Source organism: Dipodomys merriami, unplaced genomic scaffold (genome assembly GCF_024711535.1).
Source record: "Dipodomys merriami isolate MVZ:Mamm:240054 unplaced genomic scaffold, mDipMer1.0.p SCAF_1, whole genome shotgun sequence".
Taxonomy (NCBI): Eukaryota; Metazoa; Chordata; class Mammalia; order Rodentia; family Heteromyidae; genus Dipodomys; species Dipodomys merriami.
In genome coordinates this window covers 122,577,337-122,600,174 of record NW_027202270.1, presented here as the reverse complement: position 1 = coordinate 122,600,174, position 22,838 = coordinate 122,577,337, and the positions used below count along the sequence as shown (strand labels likewise).

General features: G+C 36.6%; 1 protein-coding gene across 10 annotated transcripts in view; it reads right to left on the bottom strand.

The window, feature by feature from the left end:
- Window positions 1-22,838, bottom strand: part of Cep128 (centrosomal protein 128) — a 277,887-nt gene that overhangs the window by 49,133 nt on the left and 205,916 nt on the right. For all 10 annotated transcript variants that reach the window (XM_070028501.1, XM_070028506.1, XM_070028496.1 and 7 more), the window contains one exon: window positions 9,049-9,098. In XM_070028501.1, the coding sequence (XP_069884602.1) occupies window positions 9,049-9,098 (50 nt within the window). The remainder of the gene's footprint in view (window positions 1-9,048; window positions 9,099-22,838) is intronic.

Below are 22,838 nucleotides of genomic sequence, written 5' to 3'. Positions count from 1 at the left end.
CAAGCGCCCCGCCCCTCCACCACCCTGGGGAAGAAGGAATAATAAGAAAATACAGTAAACAAACCAAGAGGGGAAAAGGATGCAGAAATTCTATGCACCATAGCTTCTGAGGTATGTACAGTGCTAAAGATTCAAACACAAGTCCTACCCTTGTCCCATACTGGTTAAGCAAGTAATAGTCTTCTTATCTCTAAAATGAGAATAGTAGTGTCCACAGGAATGACACAGATTTGTATCATCGTTCATGACAAGAATTGCTCTGTAGCTATTAATATCATTGCCTAAGAATTCAGAGGCAACATTTTCTTCTTTTTTTATGCAAAGACCATCACATTGGGGGATGACTTAAAACAGGATTTAACATATGTAAATTAAGTATGTTAGTAGAATGAGACAAATTAGTGATCTCCCAGACTGTAGAAATCTTCCATAGCATTTCCTTATAATCTGGAAATCTGGATTGGGGATAGGGGGTGAAGGAGAGACAACTCTAGAGATAAGAACAAAATATCTTTCAGTGATATTATTTGAATACTTTAAAAATCAGAGTTTGAAAAGCCAGGAGCTTAGCTACTCAGGAAGCTGAGATCTGAGGATCATGGTTCAAAGGCCAGCCGGGGCAGAAAAATTCTGGGAGACTCAGATCTCCAATTAACGGCCAAAAATCAGAAGTGTCATTGTAATTTAAAGTGGTGGATAAAGCTCAGGGAGAGTGCCCAGGCCCTGAATTTAAACCCTACCACAGACAAAAAAAAAAAATCAGAGATTTGTTTTGTTTTATGAATCAATGAAAAATTGTTTCAGCCAGAAAGGTATTATTGCTAAGTATATGTTTTCAAATATGTGGTACACTCTAGACATTACTTAGTATATTGATTTTCATAAGTGTCATTGTTATCAAATCCAAATGGATTTAAGGTGGTTATCTCCTCAAAGCTTAAGATCGACCTAGAGATGTGATGGGGGAAATATAAGTGATATATTTAAGTGATCATTTCAATTCTACAATGCAGATGAAACTGCTCTAAATTGTATAGTGACTGTTAACTCTGGAGACTGGGGTAAACGCTAGATTAGCACACCACTGTGAAACATCATAGTGTGCTAAAGTAGCTTTTCTTTTCTCCTAAGAAAAGCAGCTATTTCCATCATCACCAGTGCCCGAGGTGTGTAGAGCTGGGACTTTGACATGGCATGGGGAGCTGTGCGGGAGGTGCTACCTTGAGAAATCAGCTGCTAAGGAGATGACGTATGAAGATGTACCAGATAATCTTCCCCTTGCGGGAACAATTGATAAAAGCTATAAAAATATCCCAGATCATTTTCACTACCAAGATGTTTGTCAAAAGAGTAAAATTTGGGCTCCTAAAGACTAAGCTTTATCTCTGCATTTATAAATTTTCGAAGTGGCATTTGTCTTTTAAGAGGCATTTTTAGATGCTGGACTCAAGGAGAATGCTGAGTCCTGAAGACTTTTGCTTTTCATCCCACTGGATAAACAGAACCCGGTATGCTTTGAAACTTCCTTATTCTCAAAAGAAAATAGCCTAGTCAATCAGCTTCTATATATTCAGACATCAAAAATACTCTCAGGATATTTTATTTTCAATTTTATTCTGTCATAAATTTGGAATTAAAATTAAGTTGCAAATTTCAGGTAAAATAGGATGATAAAACTTAATGATCACTAACATTTCAAGAGGAATCTATTTAACTGAGTTTAGTTTCCTACTCTCCTGAGGCTTCTTTATGTCGTAAATTGAAGTATGCAAATATAAATGGCTGAGATCCTGCTTGACCCCTTAGGCAGACGGCTAATGCTTTATGTCTGCTGAGACCTCGTGCCAAATTTAAGGCTTGATAACTTTTCTCTATCTTTTGATAAAAGGGAGATGTTGGCCATTAAGTTGCCTGCTCGGAAAGTGTCAAAGGGTTGCCCCCCCCCCCCGATGGTGGGCAATCATCCATGTTTCCCATAGTTAATATTGCTCAGAATAAAAAAGAAAGTCACAGCCAGGCGCTGGTGGCTCATGCCTGTAATCCTAGCTACTCAAGAGGCTGAGATCTGAGACTCACAGTTCAAAGCCAGCCAGGGCAGGAAAGTCCATGAGACTCTTATCTCCAATTAACCTCCAGAAAACCAGAAGAGGAGCTGTGGCTCATGGTGGTAGAGCACTCCCAATGAGCAGGAAAAGCTCAGGGACAGCACCCAGATCCTGAGTTCAAGTCCCATGACTTACAAAAAAAAGTCACATGTCAGAAAAAAACAGAGATATCTGAACTTATTTGCCTAGGTTCTATGGAGAAATGAATCAATATATATTGTTTTTAGCTAGTATTTCCCAAGCAAATAAGAATTTCAGGGGAAGTGAATTGTTCCAAACTTCCCAAGAAGCTGTGTGAGAGCAGAGTATCCGATTTCCCCCTCACTCTGCCCTTTGACCAGTAACTCTGAAGCGACACATCCTGATCTACCTCTCTTCACCCTATTGTATTATTTCAAGAATGTATCCACATTGTAAGTACAATCTCTAAAATCCCCAAGCCATTTATGTACATTGAATGTACAAGCCATGTGCATTCCACAGTCTGGCAGAAATGATTGACAGGAACATTCTGGAAATGGTCCAGGTGGTCTGTCACAAGTCCACTTCTTTGATGGCCATCTACTGGGTCCACTGAGTATTAATGAACTATCTTGTCAGTTTCCGCCAGGGCAGTTTATTCACCTGTGTCAATCACATTTCTTTTTTACTTTCCTTGCCATGTTATCTTCAATAATATGTCTGTCAACTCTACACTGGCATTCTCCATTAATATCTGGGGAAAAGATTATCTTGCTCATTTAAAACATTTTGCCTAAGCACCATTGGGATAACAAAACCAAAATCCAACATGTTCCCCTCCAAACGTAAAGTAGTTCCAAAGACATAGTAATAATCAAACTCTTCAAACAGAACATTCCAGAACATTTAAAGAGCCCCCTACTGGAGAAATTAAATGTAATCATAGGGCATCTGAAAAACTGCCTGGCATTAATGCTATTCTATATCCTTCACGACAGAGCTTCATGAGTGCCATAATTTTTTTTTTTTAACTCTGGGCCAGGGGTAAGCTAAACTGTGAAATGCCTGACTTGAACATGTGAGGGAACTGGGTTCTACCCCAGTATGTGCATAAATGAATACACACACACACACACACACACACACACACACACACACACACACACACACACACACACACACACACACACACACACACACACACACACACACACACACACACACACACACACACACACCACACACACAGACAAGAGAACCTTATTTTATAACTGCTGTTTTAGTAAACAAAAGATTCAGTCTATTTCTAATGAAATTCCTAATGACCAAAAATACCAGAAATACCTGCAGCAACTTTTAGATTATAGGTGCTCCAACTAAAATTCTTTTCTTCCCTTAAGAAAAGGAGATATTCATATTTAGTTAATAATCAGTCCTATTATTGTCACATTGCTCCTTCTTTTTACTTCCTCTACATTTAGCTACATCTTTAGCCACCCAAAGACACGATACTTTCTTTAGCATATTCTGTCCCAGATAAGACTTTTAAGTTACACAGCTGTTCAGGGAGATGTGGGAAACAGAAGGGGAGGGGACAAAGAAAGAAGGAAAAAGGCACTCTTTGAGGACAGGGTCAGTGCAGGATTTGTTTTCTGCTACATCTCCAGCATACAGCATTATGCACACATGATAGATGGAAATCAACAGTCCATGTGTACAATTAAAACTTAATTGAACACCTGGCCAGACACAAAGGTTTCCAAATTTCTTATCATAATCCTCTCAAGAGTCCTATGGCGTTAGTATTCTTACTGCCACAGATCTTTTACTCACAGCCTTGCCAAAGGAAAATGAAGGGAAAAAATATGTCCACCATTACCTATACTTGGTTCATTTGAAATAAATTATAAAGAAAGAAGACTGTTAAGTTAGCAAAAAAGAGGGGCATGTAAGTTGTTCAGCTCCTGGGCATGGTGATCTTTATAGATAGCACCATCCAGCTTTTCTTAAGCAGAGTATCTTTTTAGTGCATTTTGGGGCAAACAAAGTAACATGGGGAAAAAACAATAATCACTTAAATGTGAACTATGTAAGTTGGTATTTTGGGGAAAAAATGAAAATAAAGCAGCAGTGCCAACATTACCAGCCATTGCAAGCAAGGTGCCAAGTCAGCGAATACATTTCAATAAATTGAGGGAAAATGGATTACCTTTTGTGCCTATTTTAACTGTTTCCTATGATCTCAAGAGGATTAAAGAAGGGATTTGTTTGTGTCAATGTTCCTCAAACTCATATTCAAATAGAACTCTGATAAGGCATGGCACATTTAGAGTCAAAGACATTGCTGTGTTTTTAAGAAGGGCAGCACACAATGTAACTGCAAGAAATGTCACAAAAAATAAGCCAGGCAAAGTTAAGCTGCAATGAAAAATTTGGGTAATTACCAGCTGCATTGTAACTGTCACTGTCAAATGTATTTGTCTCTGTTGTTTGTGATTTGTTGTAAGGTGAAAAACATTCTCCTCCTTGCTGCCCATCCCTTTGCCCCTGCCATCTTAGCCTTTCCACTGCTCCTCACCAAGTTACAAGTTACTCTCTTACAAACTTTTCTTTCAAAAGTACCTTGTAGAAGGGATGGAAAGCAGAGCTGGAGGGGAAAGGTAGAACTGTGAAAAAGAGGTGTGTGTGTGTGTGTGTGTGTGTGTGTGTGTGTGTGTGTGTGTGTGCCTGTGAGTGTGTGTGCGTGTGTGTGTGTGTGTGTGTGCGTGCGCGCACGCGCGCAATAGCCAAAAAAGAATAGTATTACATGGAAGTCTTACCCACAAAATGAATTCAAGGACGGTCATGGTGATACATATCTATAAACCTCAGCACAGAGGAGGCAAAGTCAGATCACCAGTTTGAGCTTTGCCTGGGATAATGGCAAGACCCTAAAAACAAAAAACTATTGGACAAGAACCAGTCTTTAATGACTGAAACTTGAAGAGATCCAGGATCAGATGTTTGATTAAATAAGAGACTAGTAGTGTGGCATTCATTTTGTCAGTCCACAGAAATTTACTGAACACCACCTATGGTAAGGCCTTGTGTTCAGTGGTGAGTATTTGGGAAAATTACACATAAGGAGAGTTATTTCATGAGTACAACAAAAATTTAACACTCGGTAGGTAGTAATTTTTTTGGTTTAAAACCAAACCCATAACAGAAGAGATAGGACAAATGTTTATTCAGTTCTAATGACTTTTTCTTTGGCCTAGGTTTTCATTTTATCTCATCCTACATCCTTCCCCTGAGAGTTAACTGCTACTATACCTTTTACTGACACCAGATTTGATAACACGGAATTCTGCATGCTCCTTTAAAGTCCTCTGAGTGCAAGAATTATATGATTTCCCCTATTACCCTACTGTCACTGCTGACTGGGCACTGACAAGGAGCGAAATTGAACTAGTCGACTCCCCTTTCCACTCATGAGCACAACCACTGATGAATTGCTCAAAAAAGAAAGCAAAGAGCATTCTTATTTTTTTCATTTTACTTCCTAAGCATCAGTCTTAAAGTTTCTTTAAAACAAACGTAAATATATCCTAAAAAATATTAAGAAGCCATCAGTACTCTTAAAACTGTCTGCTGCTACCCAACCCAGGGCACTGCCTTCTCTAACCAAGAGTCTCATAAACAACTAGGTGTCTCCTTGTGCTGCTGGCTTCAGTCTCATCTGCTCCCAGTCACTTTCAACTTGATAGCCAGTCACCTATTCAAACTGCAAATCTGACCTTTCTTTTGTTATTTTCCAAACCTTTCACTGACTTTGCATCCACAGTAGCTGTATTTTACAAACTCCTATTTTACAAACTCCTCTTTGCCTCTCCTCTTTTAGGTGCTCCATTCCATACAGTGTACTTCTTTTTTTTTTTTTTTTTGGGGGGGGGGGTCCAGTTGTGGAGCCTGAACTCTGGGCCTGGGCGCTGTCCCTCAGCTCTTCAGCTCAAGGCTAGTGCTCTACCACTTGAGCCACAGTGCCACTTCTGGCTTTTTTCTTTTTGCTTATGTGGTGCTGAGGAATCCAACCCAGGGCCTATGCATGCAAGGCAAGCACTCTACCGCTGAGCTACCTTCCCAGCCCCCTACAGTGCATTTCTTTCAGGCCCTGAAGTGTGAAATTGTTCTTTCCTTCACATAATACTTTCCACATCCTTTCTGGGACCTAAAACATTTTTTACATACAGGCCAAATTTGCTTAGATAACTCTTACTTGCCACTTAAACACTGGGTTCCTTTAGGAAGCTAACTTTGATTGTCACTCCAACTCCACTTAGCCTATCAACCTTCAATTATGTTGAACTCCCATTCAATTTCAACCTACCTCCAATAGCAAAGACAGATGTTCCTATGACAGGACAGATGTACTTCCTATTGTACTCACACAACTTAAGTGTTCCTAATATACATGCCCTCTAATGCCATTTCTCAACATTTATTTTAAATACTCATTTAATACTGGTATCTGATAAGTCTGTAATAAAGGAAAAGAAGTAATCTGGTACATGGAGCTTGTCCATAGACCCTTCTACTCGCTACAGTGCCACACATAGTATCATTGCTCAGTGATTATTCATTCCAAGAGTGAATAGAATACCTTATACATATAATTATGAACAATTCTAAGACGGCAAGGAATACATAAAATCACCCCAGTTTGGAGACACGAGGATTTGCTAATATTTTATATTAGAATTAAATATTTAGCTCTCTCTTCTAGGACAATCTAACCTACACTAAACAGTTGTGGAAGACTGTTTCATGATGTGATATTACAGATGGGAAAATAGGCACAGCAAAGTTAATTTAAGTTTTATAATGTTATCTAGTGAATCAGAAGCAGAGCCAGGGCTTAACGTTTTTAACCTCCAATCCTTACTGTCATCATTTTCTAGAAAATGTCCATTTTCTCAGAATTGTACTGTTGTGCTACTTTAAGAACTCAACCTACATACTAATTTTTTACTAGTCTTCTAGTAGCCTCCAAACTTTCATATATAACACATATATCTCAATACAGAAACTCAGGGATTCATGCACCGTCTATGGATCTTCCTCTAGACTTTCCATTAAAGGCTTTCTGGGATGTGACTCTGAACTCCCCTTACTCTGAGAGGTGTCAGTTTCCTCTCTTCTCAATAGAGTTTTAGTATGAGATATTAATCACCATTACAATGTGCCAACATTTAACTGTTCTGTTGTAGAGCACTGTACAGCACATTCTACATCCATAAATGTCCAAGAGCTGGTTGGCTGGTGCCTTTTATTGCACTGGCTGGACGTGTAGAAAGAAAATGGTGCCAATACTTAATAAATATTTGAGAAGCAACATTGACTATTCAATTTAATGGGACTACTGTTGCAAAATCTGTACTGTGCAAGAAATGAGATAACAACTATTTATAATGTCATTTGAAAGACTATCTGTGCTCAATAAATATGTTTATATGTGATATTCTGGAGCCAATGGCAATCAGAACACATAACTAAAATGCCTAATAAGATTGTATTATTTTCTCAATATACACATTTTAGCGTAAATACAGCTTTTCATTTTAGAATAAGCACTGCTGATATTAATTTCATCGGGATAAGCAGAAATAGAATCTGCAATATACTTCAGATTTTTCATAGCCTTACACCAAACTAGTGCTCTTTCTTCTTAGGCCTAAATATAATGCAAGAGACTAAAAAGAATTGCAAAACTGAAGCTATCATGTGCCACTTTTATCGCATATCCAAAACTATAACAACAACATCTTCAGGTCAATTACACAATTTTCTATTAATGTCATTAAGGGTCAAAACAGAAAAATCTCCAATCATAAAATATTTTCCCTGCTCTTTTGGACTTCATTTGGCCATCCTCTATTTATCAGAAACAAATACCTTTATCCCTAAAGCACCCAAGCCAGCTCATTATTTCACCCTCTAGTCCTGCCTTATAGCTCAAGGCCCATGAAGAGAACTCTAAATGTCCAAATTATTTACTATTTGTAAGCTCCAACATGACATTAAGTGAATTGGTTCTGTCATGTGAGTAAAACTGATTATGTTTTCTCTAATAAAGATAGACATTTGAGTTATCCTCTTTTGAGTTAACCCAATGTAAAAGGAAGAGAACTTCTGTCAGATGCCAACTGAACATCAATTGTTCATACCATGGAAATGTCAATTAAAATTCTAGCAGAATCTTTCAAACATAATTTTCTAGTCCAAGAAGTGTGCATAAATCCATGGCAAATTGAGAGGCTAGCCAAAGCAAAAAACAAAAAACAAAAAACAAAAAACTGTCAATCCTGGGGTTTGAACTGTCCCTGAGCTGCTCTGGATCAAGCTAAATTCTTTACCCTTGAGCCACAGTTCTACTTCTGGCTTTCTTGTAGTTAACTGGAGAAAAAAGTCTCCAGTTAACGGGTTTTTCTGTCCAGGCTGGCTTTGGACTGAGATCCTCAAATCTTAACCTCTTTAGTAGCTACAATTATAGGTGTAAGCCACTTGGTGACTGGCTCTAAGGCAAATGTTAAGTTCCATGTAAGTGTTAAGATTCCTATCAGGATAACATTCAGGGACTAGAAGAATATGCTTGACTTTCACTTGAAAAATGTAGATTCCATCAATTCATTACCACTTATAAGCCTTGATTTGGAGGACATGACTTTTGAAGGATTCTGCATTCTTTTCCTGATGCTGAAGCTCCCACTATACTTGGCAAAGACATAGTGGTTCCTTTCAAGAGTAGCCTACAGGCTGAGCTGGCTTCCTGCTTTACATTGTAGGTGTTCTCAGAGACTGCTAAAGGAAGCAAATTCCAATTTCAACTTTCAACCTTTCACATGGCATTTTCTGGTCTACTTTATAACAATAAAAAGGATAACAGAGCAAAAACCAAGTATTTTTAATCATGAGAATACATGCCCTATTTGAGAATTTACTATACCTGCAGTGATTCCATTTCTTCGTCTTTCCTTTGTGTCTCTTCTACCAAGTCTACAATAGAAAAATAAGACATCCATAAAAATAAGATGTAAAAATGGATTGTGTCTTATCACAAGAAACAATTCAGTAAGAACCTTTAAATGCTCTGGCATAAAAAGAAAATTTGGGGTAGAGTTGTGAGAAACAGTGTAAAAAAAAAATCCCAGTCTGAGGGCAATTGAAGCAATACAACAGAGCTCGACTCTGCCACACAAATGACAGGTTAAAAACCCCTGTGAGGTCTCAGCTCTATGAGATACTGCAGACTGATATCAAAATGAATTATATATCCAAAATGATACTTATTTTAGAAATTTTTTCCAATACATGCATAACTCAAAAGCAACACAAAATTTCTTTTAAAAGGGAAGCTCACTAAAAAAGGAAAAAAATTAGAAACAAACTATTCACTTTAAAATAAGCTTCCAAGTCAAGTTCCACCCCCAGAGTCAATTTTTAAACTCAAGTTAAAACACCTAGAAATAATGGGTATTATTAATGGAAGAAGAGTACCACCTCAACTGTAAAGTCATATTAATTATCATTTGACATGGAGAGGTAGGGAATGTTAAAGTGGTATAGGCCCAGGAGTTTGGCATCATCTCAGAGAAATTAGTGGCTAGAAGGGAAGGTGCCCAATCAAAGGGAGATCTGTTGTAATGTATGCATACAGGCACAGTGGCTCAGGGACCTGCCTTAATTTATGAACTCGCTATAAAGGAAAATACATTTGGCAAGCAGTATTTTCTGCCTGCAGCTATACCACCCGGTGCTATGATCTTATTAGATCTCACAAACCTAAAGGAGTCTGGGCTGAGTCAGAACTTGGATAAAAACTGACTAGAACCACCTACAGCAGCGCATGTTAGAATTAGCATTTGCCTTACTCTGTGAATAATATAGAGTACCAAGAGGGTATGCTGCATAAAAGCACACTATAACTTACCTATATATATATATATATATATATATATATATATATATATATATATATATATATATATATATATATATATATATATATATATATATATACACACACACATATATCTTTTTTGGAGGGGGGGGCCCGGTCATGGGGCCTGAACTCTGGGCCTGGGCGCTGTCCCTCAGCTCTTCAGCTCAAGGCTAGCGCTCTACCACTTGAGCCACAGCGCCACTTCCGGCTTTTTTTCTTTTTGCTTATGTGGTGCTGAGGAATCGAGCCCAGGGCCTCAGGCATGCAAGGCAAGCGCTCTACCACTGAGCCACCTTCCCAGCCCCCACATATATCTTTTCTACAAAGGCAAATGGAGATTATTTTAGCAAGTGCTACAACAGATACACCAAGGAGAAGTAATATAATGGGGGAAAAGCCTCAGTGGTAAATGTCATACATAGCTGGGCAGGTGACACGCTGACTCTTAAGTAGTGCGGCAGATGATACAATTAATGGTGACAGCCCTTTGAGACTTGGAGTTGAGAAGGCTGCAGAGGAGCGGCAAGCAATTCCCGTAAGATACAATGAGCTGCCATTAAGGAGAAGTAAGAGATTTATTCTATGTTGCTTAGAGGGACTGACTGACTCCTAAGACTTTCCCGTATCAGTTAACTCAATGATAGAGGTACAAGTCAATGTTTTAGGGGATGCTTTTTGTTTTTGTCAGAGACTGGGATTTGAACTGCATACCTGATGTTTTATGCTCAGTGGCAGGTGCCCTACCACCTGGGCTACATGGTATATCCACTTCTTTAGCAATAATGTAGTGAAAAGAACTGAGTGTGTATAGCAGATGGTTAATTATTCTTCCTCTTTGTACTTTACTTCTTTGTCTTGAGATGTTACAACTACTTCTGTAAAGATGGCATGCATATCTATTTTTCCATTTCTTGCATCTTGGCTGGCCACTTGAGTTGACTCAGGAAACAGGACACAGCAGAAGCAACTCTGTGCCAACCTGCATTGAGGCTTCAAGAGGCCTTTCACGTTTCTACTTTTCCACAAGGAACCCTGCATTACTCTATGAAGAGACCCAGGGCAACTTGCTAGATGGTAAAAGACACATGGTCCAGGAATCTTCCTACCCTTACCATGCTGAATGGTGTCCCTGCAGACTACTGGTAAATGCCCAGAAACACAACTGCCCAGTGTACTGAATCTGACTATAGATGACTCAGCCAGGAACCCAACAGACTCCATACAAAATGCCCTGCTGAGCCCAGCGACAACCTCAAATCAGAGAAAGAATCATGAGCTTAAGAAGTGATGTGTGGACAGTTTGGTACCAGAACTTGTTAACTGATACCAACCAGTTGCTAACTGATAAACCTATAAAATGTATTAAAAAACGGGGCTGGGAAGGTAGCTCAGTGGCAGAGTGCTTGCCTTGCATGAAGGAGGCCCTGGGGTCGATTCCTCAGCACCACATAAGCAGAAAAAGGTGAAAATGGTGCTATGGTCAAGTGGTAGAGCACTAGCATTGAGCTGAGGGACAGTGCCCAGGCCCAGAGTTCAGGACCCACAACCAACAAAAAGGAAAAAAAAAGTATTAGAAAGCTATAGGAGTAATTAACATACTCAGGGGGAAAAAAACGATTCTGACTCTAAAAAGAGTAACAACTAGAGCAGGGTAGGCAAGTATAGTAGCATGAACTAATGGACAGTTTATTCTGGGCACCTCTAATCTTTACATCAGTCCACTCAAAATGATATTCTGAGAATAGCTAAATGAACCTAGCTTAGGTCTCTTGACTACTTCTTGACTAGGACAAAATATGCAGTACATTTTGATAATCCTAACAGGACTGGATTAACAGAAAGAACAGTTTCCATATGCAAAATTCAACTCAGAGAACTGGAGACTTCAGAGTTGGAAAGAGTTTTCTATTCCATACTGCTATATTTTAATTCTACAATAAATACATGAAGATGTAAGGCTCAAAGGCTTCAAATGTTTGCCTGAGATTGTCTCAGTTATTATTAAAGCCGTATCTATAGGGTTTTGCTTTCCTATCTTCTTCTCTAACACAGCATGTTCTCACTTGTACGGCCAAGGACTTAAGTATACCTTTCTCCATACTGTTACTAATAAAAAATTATATACACATTAGCATTACTCTGATTTGTTTCAGAAGTTTTTTGATGTCAACAGCCAGGACTGTCTCTCTACCTTTGATACTTCAATGGCAAAATTGCCTTCTCCACCTAACTATCAAATGCATAATTGTTAGAGGCTTGGTTTAAACGCATGCATTTGCAAGGTTAAGAATGATTAATCTGTGCTGAGGAAATGTGGTCACTGAACACTGCTGGGAAGTGACTACTACAAACAGATACATGCCACAAGGACACAGGTGAGCCCTCTGGAGAGTAGAAATAACATAATATTGTGACACTTGAGTACAATTAGAGCCCCTCATATGAATAATCTTGTTTGTTCAACCCTCAGAACAAATGATTAGGGAGAAAAGGGCTGTAGAGCAGGTCTGCTCCTCTGTTGTTCCTGTTTCCCTTAGCATTCTCTGGTTTGTTGTTGCATATATAGAGCAATTCAACTGCCTCACAAAATGCTGTGGTCACATGTGCCCCTGTCAACATTAGCAAATAAAAGATTTCTTGGTCAAAACGACAGCGGCCCTGGTGTTTTACTTTGATTGGCTCCAAGTTTCAAGTGACTGGTATTAACTCATTATGTAATATAGTCATTAGGGGAAGAAAGTTCCATAAAAAGATGGATGGACCTAGAACAAATCATGTTAGTAAGGTAAACGAAGCACAGAGACGGATGGCATATGTTTTCTCTCCTATGTGTAAGTTAGATCTAAAATGCACAGGGACATGATAAATTATACAGGACTCTAGACATTCACATACAGTGAGACTGAAGGAGGATTCTCTTATGGGAAGAACACAGACGTGTAATGCCTCTGTGCATTGATCATATAAAATAGTATTTTATATTTATTATATTTTATATTATATCTATATTACATTTTACATAATATTTATTATTATATTCCAAGAAATGGAAACAAAAGCTTTTTTCTTTTGTTGTTTTTCTTTTTCTTTTTTTCTTTTTTGGTCATTTGTTCATTCATTTGTCTGTAGAAGGGTAAGCTGGGCACAGAAATAGAGAAACAAAAGGTGAACAAATGCAGCAGTGAGTCTTACTAAATACTATGCTGAAAATGAACTATACAACAACTTGTGGGAGGGAAAAACAGGGAGAGATGGAGATAAGGGGTAACATTGTCCAGAAAGAAATATATTCATTACCTGACTTATATAACTGTACCATCTGTATATCATCTTTACAATAACAATAAAAATTAAAAAAAAAAAAAAGAAGGACGGGGATTGAAGAATTTAGCTGCTTTCTTTTGCTCAGTTCTACTTTCCATTTCTCTGGCACAGGTAGGGTACTATAATATGACCACAGTTTTTGCCAAGACTCTTGTGTACCACTTCCTTTGTAGTCTTTGCAACCAGTGATCTGGCTGTTTAAGGAGGCTAAATACTTTAAAAAAAAAAATCTGCTCTGATAACCAAGAAATCAGGTATCTTATTTCTTTATTCGTATTTAAAAGGTGAATTGACCAACACATCCATCTTGGTGTGCATGATCAACACACATCTAGTCACTTGACACTTCACAGGAATGTTGAGGATCCAGTTTAGAATTCACTATGCTTTTCCAGAACTTTTATTATAAAATATCTCATTCACATTATGTCAGGTTGACTGATAATGGACAAGAAAGCTATGGAAACAGGATGGAAATACAGCAACATATAGCACTGGACAGAGTAGGATTGGCAGCAGAATACAGTGAATTAATGATTCTGGTTTGCAAAGAAGCATTTAGCTTTAGGCTCCTTTAACTCAATTACTGTGTGTTTCTGTTCAATATTACTCTATGTGTCCTGACATTTATTAAAAGCAATAGACAATGTAAATTGTCAAAAGAGATTAATATATTTTTTCTTTAAAATTATGCATTCCTCTTGTGGACCATAGTCATGGTATAAAGAAACCAAATAAAGCAGCACATTCAAGAATCCATTAATGATGCATCTAGCCTCCACAATTACATTCCCAGTGCTCAAGGTATTACCTACACACCCCAGGCAATGGGGTAATGCTTTCCAGTTATTGGAATCATTGACATTTTAAAAACAGAAGGGAACAGAGAAATAATATAACCTCAGGTTTTTATTCTTCTGGAAGAAACAATTATACTTTTAAGTTAAATACACATAATCTAGTATACATTGTAAGTAATTAATTTTAAAGCAGAAAGGTGGCTGCTTATTGGTTGGGGAAGAGGTGTAGATCTCAGGAGGCAGCCTACCAAGCGTCTCTTCTGTGCTGAAGTTGACCCAATGGGATCGTGATACATCTATAAAGCTCAAAGTACACTGATGGGAGAAAAAAAAAAAAAAAAACCACTGATGTATTCCAGCTTCCTCACACCTTGAGATCCAGTGGCTCTGGCAGTATCACACAGCTATGTAACAGGAATGCATTAAATATGAGGTGGATCAAGTTCTGCAACTTTTTGTCACAAAATGGAGACTGCCACTTTTACCTTTCAAGATTTGTACTGAAATTAAATCATACTCCCGGCTCAGCCATACATGCTAATACATTTTAAAATTCCTTCCTAAAGCACACAAACTTCACTAAAGCATTATGTAACTTGAATAATCTGTGAGAAGGCCAATAATTATTAGCAGTCTACATTAAATGCCTCCAATCATAAATGACATCACAAGATGTGGCTTTGATGGAAAGCAAATACTTGACACATTAGAGAAGGCAATGGTAACTTTAGTAAAGTATATTCAATATACAACATACAGACTAGATCACAGGATAAAGCAGCAATAAAACATTTCTTTTAAGGAATGACTGTTGAATAGTTGTTAAATTAAATACAACATTAGATAGATAAAGCTTCATCCTATTTCATTATACTAGTAAAGAAAAACTTAAAAAATCACCAAATATGTTTGGATTTACATTAATACAATAAGCCATTTGTATTATATATTCTGTATCCATGAATTCAACCAGCCATGGATGAAAAATTCATTTACAGAAAAACATGAACATATACAGATATGTGTGTGAATGATTTATATATAAAACATATACAGATATATACACATAAATGTATACATTGAGTATACATTGAGTTCATTATTGTAAGTAATCTAGGAATGGATTAAAGTGCATAGGTTATACACAAATACTATATTATTTTATATAATTAACTTGGTATCATTTAATTTTTCTATTCAGTGGAAGTATTCTGGGCAAATTCCAGGAGCAAATGTATACGCAAAATACTTTCAAAACAGTATCAGGCACATGAGAAGAAATTGTTATTGCTATTTTTAAGACAAAACAATTTAAAATTGGAAAATGTGTTGGCAAATGATCAGTTGTAATTTAAAATAAATATACAGAAGGGGACTCAGCAGTGTCTTTAGATTCTACTTATTATTGGGAGCCACATTATTTCGAACTCTGACATTTATACTGCCACCCACTGGTACATATGTGAATATACACAGTGAGGGGAGTTGAGGGCTGTCTCATCAAGTCTTACCACAGGAAACACATAGGTTGAAATGAGGAACAACATTCAAAAATGATGGTTATCCCTGTGGTTTGTGTCAGACACTGAAACAACATACTGGTCCACAGATGGAGCTCAATTGGTCCAATAAATGAAAGGTTTATAGTCCACTGTCTGTCTTGGGTATGTAGTAAAACATCAAAATACAGGTACTCATGTTTTTATTTGAAGTGAATTCATTTCTGGTAAAATTTTCCATTTTGACAACCTTTAAGATTTAAACTTCATGCTCCAAAATCATCTATAGTACAGAAAACAGGTTAATAGCCTTCCCCATTCTGCCTCATAGTTCTGGTACTGGGAAATACAGAATGAAGGTTCTAACCAAGCCAACTACTACATATTTTTGTTGTTTCTATGAAGAAGGAGAGTAGATAAAGTACAATGTAATCATTACAAAAGGAATCACAGTTCTAAACTGGTCAAAGGGCTATCTAGACAAAAAGGACTATTTGATATGATCTTTGATCACTGCTACATTATTGTTAATTATTATTATCATTATTATTGTTAGTTTTCTGATATATCCACAATTGAACTAGACCCAGGTTCCTGGATCTACTTTAGATTAAAACTAAATTTCAAGCCAGGTACCAGTGGCTCACACCTGTAATCCTACCTACTTAGGAAGCGAAGATGTGATCCTTACATCTTAGAAAGTCTTTGACACTCTTATATCCAATTAACCACCAAATAGCTAAACATAGAGGTATAGGTCAAGTGGTAGAGTGCTAGCCTTGGGAAACAAGCTCAGGGACAGTGCCCAGGCCCTGAGTCCAAGCCCCGGTACTGGCATAGTTAAAAAAAAAAAACACCTAAATTTCAGCCTTTAAGAAAAAAAGTCAAGCTTTTTCAATTGTTATACTCTAAGGCTAAAACTAACCTCATACAATGTTAGCTGTTTAACAATTCACATATAGACAGCATGTATCTATGTGTTTATGTATCATATATTACATTGCCAATATTCCTGGCTTGAAGTAGATGCAAACTTCAAGTTATTTATAAATTTAAAAAAAATGTTTCCTACCCAATTGTACATTGACATTTAAATCTTCAGCTTTAAAATAAAAGAATGAAACTGTAGTACAGTGGTAGAATCTTTGTCTACCATTGCAAGGCTCTGGGTTTGGTCTCAGTATAACAAAGAAAATAAAATCTAATTTAAAAAAAAAAAAACCTTTAAACTATTAAAAGATACTGAAAGAAATGTAAGTTTAGGAATACTATATTCAATTGTTCCGCAACCTTATCCCCATTTCAAAGCCATTTTAGAGACCAGACATCCCAGTTCAGCTCATTTCAGAGTTTATATTTTAAAATATTCTTTCTCCGATGATTTAATACAAAGATCTAAACATATGTTATCAACCAATGGTGACAGTCAGAAAAAAAGCACAGGACTTGAATGAAAATTTAGAAACTGTATTGGCATCTATCTCTTGATGAGCAAACAAAATCTCTTCATTCATAAAGACTTAAAACACACTGAGTCATAACTTATGTCACAAAGTGACTGTGAGAAATTAAAGTGGGATAAAGAAGAAATTGAGAATTGAATTTTTAATCATGCTGTATTAAAATATTGAGATTACTCTGAATTATCACTGTGGGTCCAAGGTAATTAAAAAGCAACACAAGAGAGACTCACAATTGTCACTGCTGCATTGAAAATATGGAAAGGGGGGGACATAAGCCAAGGAATGAGTGAAGCCTCTAGAAGCTGGACAAGCAGAGAAAACAGATTCCTTGCAAGAGTCTACTAGAAGGACAGCGGCCCTGCAGATTTCCCACTAGGACTCTGACCTCCAGATCTGTAATACAAATTAGTACTGGCTTAGGCCACTAAATTCGTTGTAATTTATTATATCAGCAACAGGAAACTTATGTATCTCGCAGTTTCATTAATTAAGTGATGCACTCCAATAAAAGCAAGGGGCACATACTATCTGGCTACAATTACAGAAGTAAAAATAACTTCAATATGATATATAACATGCCAAAAAAGATGCACATAATTCAATAAACGCCTTTTGAAGAAACCTGTTACAAAGTCAAAAGAGTGAATGAAAATGAGGGCCTTAAGGACAAAATGTCAATGCACCATTTGTCATAATTTATGACCCCAGAATTGTTAGCTCTCTCACTAGGAATCACACACACCTATTTTCAGCTTCTCAAAAAGTTCTTAATTTGTTCCTTAAAATTATTCCTAATACTATACCTACACTGTAGTATAATTACATAGACAAAGGTATAAAATTTCATCATCCCTATAAAAGACACTGTGCTGATATTAACTTTTTAGGACACATACTGGTATGCAATACACAGCCTGGTATATGTATATTAAAGATATGTGCTGATATTAACATTTAAGGCAAAGCCAGGTGTGCAATACATCCATCCTACCAGGTTATTTTTTTAAATAATCAGATATTTACAATTGGGTATCAGTTGCTCAGCCTGTAATCCTAGCTACTCAGAAGCTGAGAGTAGAACATCATGGCTTAAAACAAGCCTGGGTAAAAAGCCCTTGAGACTCCATCTCTAATTAACCAACCAAGTGTTGGACTAAAGACATGGCACAAGAAGTAGAATACCAGCAGTCAGCAAGCAAGCCAAGCAAGAATTTAAGGTCCTGTGTTCAAGCCATGGAACTGGTAAAAACAAGTCAAATAAACAAGAAGATCCAAGAAACATATTAATAACTGAGAAGCCATTTATTAGCAAATGGAAGGAAAATATTAATTTTTTCAGCTGAATTCACAAATTCAAGCAACTTTTAAAATTTCCCTTCACACAATGGGAAATAAGAAAAAATTTAGAAATCTATTTCTCATGTAAAGAATAAAGTCAAGGTAAGTAAGAGGTAATGGGGAACAGAGTGACCAGCTACAGCACAGTTCAGCAAAAAACCGATACAGTAATAAAGCAAAGGAAAGAAACCTCACAAAATTTGCTGTTCACTTTGAGATGATAAGCATATTTATCCACTGAACATTTCCGAATTTAGACAAAAGATAAAAGCCTCTGGAATGAAGAAACAATGTGAATCCCAAACAATGAATCTAAGGAAAATTCTCATCCATGTATTTCTGTCAGAATATTTAAAATCAAAAGTCAAAGAACATGTTTTGAAAGCAGCAAGAAAAAAACACAGCTTAGGGGGAACAACCTATTAGAATAACAGTAAAGTCCTCATTAGGAACCACAAAGGACATAAAGAAAAATTCCATGTTATGACTTAGCCTCTGGCACTATTAGGAGTTGGTGAAATCTTTACACAGTGATTCTAATTGAAGAAAATTAGGAGGAGGCATGTCTTAGGAGACATTGGGACCTCAACCCCTTTTCACTCTGTCTTGCTTCTTAGATACCATGAGCTGAGTGGAATTCCTCTTCCATGCATTCTTTGCATAATTGTACTGCCTCAACACATGGTCAGAGTAATGGGGATAAAACCATGGACTGAAATCTCTGAAAGATGAGTCTTTTAAAGTTGACTTTCTCAGTATTTTATCATAGTGGTGGAAAGCTGTCTTATAGCTAACAGAGGATTATTTCAAGTAGAGATTTGAAGAATAATTACTTATTTTATAGATAGTAAAAACCAGAAGATACGTTTCTGATAACGCAAGAAGATATCACAGTGATGACAGTGGTTAGACAGATTGTTTATGAAGAGTGTAATAAAGAAACTGGACTTTTATTTCAGCATATTTCATTATTCTGCCTTGCTTCATGGAGAACAGAAAAGTAACTTCAAGACAGATTAACCATTTCAAGAAGACTAGAAAGGAAAAATATAGAATATTCTATAAAATTAAAAGATTTCCATAGTAAATGCTTGTACTTTTTATTTATTATATTTGTGTACATGTGGTGTAGAGTATAGAACCTTACATGTGCCAGGCAAGCGTTCTACCACTGAGCCACAGGAAATTTTAAGAGACAGTAATTACAGGGATAAGTGGTGCAGGGGTAGGGGGTAGTATTCACTTGTACTTTGCTAGATCCTGATCTTTACATTTCTATCCTGATGTCTGCAAAGCTAAGATGTCAATAGCTTGTTGGCATGGGCAACAAACACTTGACATCTGCTCCCTAAAACAAAAGGTAAGATGACACAAAATAGCATTACAAAACAATTATTCTGAAGTTATTACTGAAATTTACCTTATTATGTTTATATTATTCTCCTACATTTTTGTTCCTTTGGGTCTTCCTAAAATGGTTGAAACTTGTTATTATAAAAGTAGCCATCTTCTAGCAAAAGTTTGAAGAAATTAGCAGAAATGAAACTTCACAATTAGAACAATACTAACAAAACTCATAGCTATACACGCAACAGTATTCAAGTTCATGGGCAAGTTTCTACCAAGTTTATTCAAAGAAGATGAGATATGCACAGTATGAAAACCTAGAATGGAACTCAGAGATGTTGGTTCTTTTTCCTCTAGTATTGATTTATAAGATGAAAATTTTAATCTTTCTGGGCTACAATGGTCATATAAATAAAATAAGATTTTATTAGATTATTTGCTAGATTATAGCGAAGATCTCTCTAGCACTACAAGTTTAAGCTCTATATTTAGGTAGATTGCTGCCTGGTAATTCAATGTTCTCTTGGTTGAGTGCTCAATCTGTATGAGTAACAATTATTCAGAACTAATATGTATGACAATCATCTCTCCAAAACTTTTTAGAAACTCTAACAGATTCTTGGCTTAGTTTAAGTAATTATTCTCATTGTTAAGACTGTTTACAGATAATAAGCGCATGTGACAAATCATTCTCATTCATTTCTAATATCTACATGTTTTCTTTTGTATACCTAGGGTAAATATACTTTAGATAATTACAAATCTTCCTTTTTTGTTCCTCAAATCCTCACAATTATAGTAATTCTTCTATATCTTCTTACCTGGGTCCTTTAAAATTCTAATAAACAAATTAAGTCACTATCTCATCAGTAAGAATAGAAACAGTACACAATGTCTTCACAAGTGGATTGTATAACATGAATATTTTCATTGTCAGATTGGTTTTGTTTCATGTCACTATCAAGGCTATAAAAGATTAAGACTGTCTTGAAGAGATAACTTTCCCTTAAACCATCATAGGACAGACCTTCCAATAGGTAGTTACAGATACTAGATTCAGTTCCTGAAAGGGAAAATCTGGGATTTTAGTGGCTTTGGCCTCTTAACATGAATTAAAATTTAAAATGCATGTGCCTCATCTAAATAGAAGTGATTGAAAAAATATTTATCAGACAAAAGTAAAGAAAAACAAAAGTAAACCAAAATAGTCTTCCATTGTAAGATTATAGGATAAAAAGGGGGTTTCATGGAAAAATCTCACAGGTCATTGCTTCCTTTAATTAGTAGCCTTCATAAACACAAAAAAGCCTTAAGTAATTTTTAATACTGGTTACAACTGCTTAGTTCATTAACAAATTGTCATACTAACACTGGCCACATTGTATTACCTACCTTTAAAGGTTATTTTTTTCATTTTCATAGATTTTAATTAACTTTTCCTTTCCCACTAGGACTGATCATTAAACAGCAAACAGAGGCATTTTGCCTTTCGTGTTTCTAGATCCAAAACATTTTGATTGAAAAGCAGATCCAGAAAATGACAAAAAAAATGTAGATACCAAATTAGACAGGGAGGATGACTTGTAGATGCAGTCAAAGAAGCCAGGCTCTGGGCTCCACTGGCACACTAAGTCAATCAATTTCATGTTACCACATCACTTCAGAAAGCTTCTTTAAAATTCCTCCTTCCATCACAGCTTCTCTTATTTGCATTAGCTGAAAACATATAATCATAGCTGACACGCTACAGAGACTTTAGGCTTGGAAAACAGTGAAGGGAAAGGAAAATTTTTATTGTTCAGATTCCCTCAAGTAAAAAATGTTATCTTTGTTTGGGAAACAGAATGTACTAAACTCACAGTCTAATCACTAAGGTTTAGGCAAATCTACACGATTTCAACAGTTTGGAAAGGTTCTGCTCTCAATCCTTCACCTCTTTTCCCAATAAGCTCCTAGAGAAATAATGGCAGGGAACAGAAGAACCTGGATTCTGAATGTCATGTAATTCATAAGTGGGTAATTTAAAGAAACTGTACTCAAATTTTATCAAAGGTCATACCTTACCTCCAAAGATAAAATATCACACTCTTCACCATTATTCCTGTACCCTTATCCTGCTTTCATGGTATGTGCTTGTGTGTAAAACACACTGATTAACAATGTCAAAAGCTGTATCTAGAGACAATTACATATAGCTTATTTTCAAAATAAATAGGTACTCTAAAAATGACTATATTAAGACTGAAGCTACATAATAAAAAGGACTAAAAAAACACAAAATTAGACAGAGGGAGGAAAGAGGTAGAGTGAGAAGCAAAAGCTAATGTAAAATAAATAAGAAGAATGTAAAATAAAATATAGGGTGAATTTCAAGAGAAAGACCTCTTTTCAGAAATTTTATAGGATCACCCTAACCTTTCTAGGGATGAGGTTATAAAGGGTTCATATGCTCCAAGTGGACAGGCTGCCTGTTTTGGTGTGGCCATAATAAATGCAGTTCTAAGAATTCTTTTAAAAATACTTTTTCAAAACTTGCTAGGAATTAGGACTAAGAACATAATGGTTTATAGAGCAGGTGCTAGATAGAAGCCTGGATAGAGGGCAAATTATTCCACAAGCCTAGCTTCTTTTCAGATAGTCTGAAGTAAAAGGCACTAGTATACCAACTACCATGTACACACTCACACACACACACACACACACACACACACACACACACACACACACAAACACAGTTTCAACACTAGTACTTTTACAGATGATTTAACAACTCTTATTCCCATCTCCTAAAGCAAATCACACTTTCAAGTCACATACTTAGGTGTTAGGAAGTATTCTTCCTTCACTCACATAGGGCAAATCTCCTTGTAATCTGTAGGTTTGTCTGCTCTTCTAGGAACCTGCCATTACTGCTACCTTTGGGTATTACCAAGACTGAATTTTGTGCTTAGAGCACACTTTCCCACAATTCTTCACTTCATTCAGGTTTCTGTTCAAATGTTAGTTACTACAGAAAGGATTTC